This window comes from Carassius auratus, chromosome 50, assembly GCF_003368295.1.
Source record: "Carassius auratus strain Wakin chromosome 50, ASM336829v1, whole genome shotgun sequence".
Taxonomy (NCBI): Eukaryota; Metazoa; Chordata; class Actinopteri; order Cypriniformes; family Cyprinidae; genus Carassius; species Carassius auratus.
In genome coordinates, this window is record NC_039292.1 from 9,015,710 (window position 1) to 9,019,699 (window position 3,990).

The following is a 3,990-nucleotide window of genomic DNA, read 5'->3' on the forward strand; positions in this document are numbered from 1 at the left end:
TACTGTGATTGTTTTCACCGCGTCTAAAGGGTAATATGAGACAAGTAGAAAAACAAGGCTTGTATCTTTGTTTCAGTAATATAATATAAAGCTTAGCATTATATAGTCTAGCAACTGAAGATGTTTTTATTCACCTTCTACTTTGAAAAAAACTTCGGCTGAGTGAATATCTTAATCTTAATTATACAATCTATGATTCACACACTTGTGTGTATAGTATTATATTTAGTGTATAGTTTTTGTAGCAAAAAAAATAAATAAAAATCCTAAAAATTACCTTGAAAAATAAACCAAGACTGAACAAACTTAAAATTGACAACTAGCCCTGATCTGCCTAAAATTTACTAACTATATGAAGTCATAGTCATCATCTATAATAAGAGAATAGATTAAAAAAATCCCCTATACTGCACATATCTGTGACTCCAGGCGTAGAGATTCATAATCCTGTGTTCTGATTTTTCTGCTTGTTGCTGTTTTTTTTGGACGGGAGTATCCGAAAGGAGGCGACTATTTCAGAGACAGACTGTGGAATTCGTTTGCCAAGAAGAATAAAGATGTGCACGACCCCGAGAAGATCAAAGAGTTCATCAGTCGAGGAGAATTCGTGGTAAAAGAGCTCGAGGCCCTCTATTACCTCTGGAAGCGATATTACGAAATGAGTGAATAAAATCTCTTGCTACATGGCATGCTTCCTGAAATTTATATAAACAATAGAATGACAGCAACATGTATTCTCCCAATTATACATTTTATCTGTTATAATAGAAATGGACAAAGAGTGTATATAAAGTGATTTTATTTTCAAGTCATAAATTCAAGTTTAGCTATTGCTAACAGGTTTGTGGCCAAAAGTCTGATAGTCATGTCTGATATATCTTTCTAAATAAAACAGTGCTTGGCAGTGCTTTATGCTGGTTTCAACCTTGGACGATATTTTGCATGTAAAATAATTTAAATCACACTCAAAATAAGACTGTTTAAAAATCAAACGGTCAAATAACCAGCTGTGAGGTAGACTTTGAGTCCTGAAGTTGTGAGCTCAAGAAAAACCGCCACACTCTGAAATATCCGCTCTGCAGATTGGACATGTGGCATTCTCCTGTAAGAAACGCAGAAAATGATTAGCAAAATGCGACTGAAACGAATCATGGCATTGTGTTGTTAAAACAAGCTAGACCTTTAGCCATCGGTCGATGCATTTGACGTGGTAATCATGGAGACATGGAAGGATCCGGAGTCGTTCACCCGGATTGTACTCACTGAAACAGATCTGGCAACTGTAAAGAGAGTACGATTTAAATATTGCATTATGGGAAATCTCTTTTATTGCGTCCTCTTCTGTGACTTACTCTGTCTTTCCTGCGCTGTTTGCCGGATCGTACGTTTTCACAGGCAGCCGTTCGATCTCGGCCTTTGTCAGAATGTTCTTGGCTACTACAGCACCTTGTTGCTCCTCGAACGCTAAGAGAGCCTGACAAAGCAACAGGTCATCTCAGAGATTAGGAAACATGTTATAACTGTAATCAAGCATGTGTTTTTTTGTGAATTAGTATAAATCAAACCTCATAATTATTTCCCTGACTGTCATTAAACAAGTCCATCTGCAAGCGAGAAGCTTGTCTGTGCCGGGAATTGTGCATTCTGTCGGTCTGACGGCGGCCCTGTTGTCTGCCTGTTCAATCCAAAAATGTAATATATAATCAAATACACTCACTGGTCACTTTATTAGATACATCTTGCTAGCACCGGCTTGGACCCCCTTTTGCCTTCAGAACTAACTTAATTCTTCGTGGCATAGATTCAGAAAGGTGTTGGAAACATTCCTTAGAGATTTTGGTCCATACTGACATAATAGCATCACACAGTTTTTGCAGATTTGTCTGCTGCACATCCATGATGCGAATCTCCCATTCCACCACATCTCAAAGCTGCACTATTGGATTGAGATCTGGTGACTGTGGAGGCCACGTGTGTAAAGTGATCTCAATGTCATGTTCAAGAAACCAGTCTGAGATGATTTGAGCCTATGGTGGATTATCCTGCTGGAAGTAGCCATCAGAGGATGGGTACATGGTGGTCATTAAGGGATGGACATGGTCACCAACAATACTCAGGTAGGCTGTGGCGTTTAAATAATGCTCAATTGGTACTAATGGGCCCAACGTGTACCAAGAAAATTTCCCCTACACCATTACACCACCACCACCAGCCTGAACTGTTGAAACAAGGCAGGATGGATCCATGCTTTCATGTTCTTTATGCCAAACTCTGCCTCTACCATCTGAATGTCTCAGCAGAAATTGAGACTCATCAGACCAGGCAATATTTTTCCAATCTCCTATGGTCCAATTTTGGTGAGCCTGTGTGAATTGTAGCCTCTGTTTCCTGTTCTTAGCTGACAGGAGCGGCACCTGGTGTGGTCTTCTGCTGCTGTAGCTCATCTGCTTCAGGGTTCAACATGTTATGCGTTCCGCATACCTTGGTTGTAACGAGGTTATTTGAGTTACTGTTACCTTTCTATCATCTCTTACCAGTCTGCCCATTCTTCTCTGACCTCTGACATCAGCAAAGCATTTTCATCCTCACAACAGCCGCTCACTGGATATTTTCTCTTTTTAGGACCATTCTCTGTAAACCCTAGAGATGGTTGTGTGTGAAAATCCCAGTAGATTAGCAGTTTCTGAAATACTCAGACCAGCCCGCCTGGCACCAACAACCATTCCACTCTCAAAATCACTTAAATCCCCTTTCTTCCCCATTCTGATACTCGGTTTGAACTTCAGAAAGTCGTCTTCACCACATCTAGATGCCTAAGTGCATTCACTTGCTGCCATGCGATTGGCCGATTAGCAATTTGTGTTACCAAGCAATTGAATAGATGTACCTAATAAAGTGTATAATCTGTATATGTCCATCAGCGACACCAGCGGGTAAAGTTACAGCGGGAGTCTGCATCTCACTCGCCTACCCTAAGCCCATTAGTTTTAAAACTGACTGAAACCAATTAAAACCCGTTTTTAATTCAAATTAATTAAATCAGGACAGAATCACATGATCTCTGTTTGAGCTATTACAATTGCCTCATGCATGGTGACTTACGGGGTTGCTCTCCTAAGATGACCTGCTGCAACTCTGAAAGCTCAGGGTCAGGGGATCCATGTGAGAATGAGGCAGAGTTGATCATTGAGGCCCAAGGAGAGATCCAGCCCAAGCCAACATACGGATCAACCTGCACGAAACCATCACTTTTTGTTTGCATATGATCAAAGCACCATCATTCAGTGCTCCAAAGAAAAACAGCAATAAGAAAAAGCAAAAACCCAAACTGACCATGTGGTTGTCTCTGTTTGACGATCTGCTCTGTAGCCTCTGCTGCTCCATTCTCTCCTCCATATCAAACTGTTCCTGCAAACACCAGAATAACAGAGTTAGTCAGTTTTCTATTGTTCCTCAATAAGGATCAGGAGAGTGAGTTGCACCTGAAGGCTTTTGGCATATGCTTCATCCTCAGCCATCTGAACGGAGCGGACCATGCTCTCAACCGTGACATCATCAGCATCATCCTCAATAAGGACAATGTCTTCTGGTTCCTGACATACAGGTGAACATACTGGTTCTTGCATTCTCTTTGCTATAAACAAACGAAGCAAAAAACGATTATAGAAAAGACCCTCCTGACACACATTGTTCACTCAAAAATTACATTTGCTGAAAATGTACTCCAAGATGCAGATGATTTTTTTTTTCCTTATCAGATCATAAATGTAGATATTTTATGGATAGAGGACTTGTAATTTAGCCGGAAACAAAAATTGGATGGTTCAAGGATGAGTACGCATTCAGCAAATTTTCATTTTTCGGTGTGCGTACCTGCATCCAGCAGTGAAGCTTCATAGTCTATTCCATGTAAAGGAGTGTGTGCTGATTTACTTTTAGAGGCTTTAGATCTGGTCTTGCTATAGATGGTCTTTTTGGACCTCTGTTCCC

General features: G+C 40.5%; 1 protein-coding gene across 2 annotated transcripts in view; it reads right to left on the reverse strand.

Annotated features, from left to right (window-relative positions):
- Positions 1 to 782: 782 nt before the first annotated feature.
- Positions 783 to 3,990, reverse strand: part of LOC113066882 (E3 ubiquitin-protein ligase RLIM-like) — a 4,926-nt gene continuing 1,718 nt past the window's right edge. For both annotated transcript variants that reach the window (XM_026238984.1, XM_026238985.1), the window contains 8 exons: positions 3,874 to 3,990; positions 3,483 to 3,634; positions 3,334 to 3,408; positions 3,103 to 3,232; positions 1,566 to 1,675; positions 1,353 to 1,474; positions 1,181 to 1,280; positions 783 to 1,102 (listed from right to left, as the gene is read on the reverse strand). The exon at positions 3,874 to 3,990 is cut by the window's right edge and continues 391 nt beyond it. In XM_026238984.1, the coding sequence (XP_026094769.1) occupies positions 1,043 to 1,102; positions 1,181 to 1,280; positions 1,353 to 1,474; positions 1,566 to 1,675; positions 3,103 to 3,232; positions 3,334 to 3,408; positions 3,483 to 3,634; positions 3,874 to 3,990 (866 nt within the window). In that variant the 3' untranslated portion in view covers positions 783 to 1,042. The remainder of the gene's footprint in view (positions 1,103 to 1,180; positions 1,281 to 1,352; positions 1,475 to 1,565; positions 1,676 to 3,102; positions 3,233 to 3,333; positions 3,409 to 3,482; positions 3,635 to 3,873) is intronic.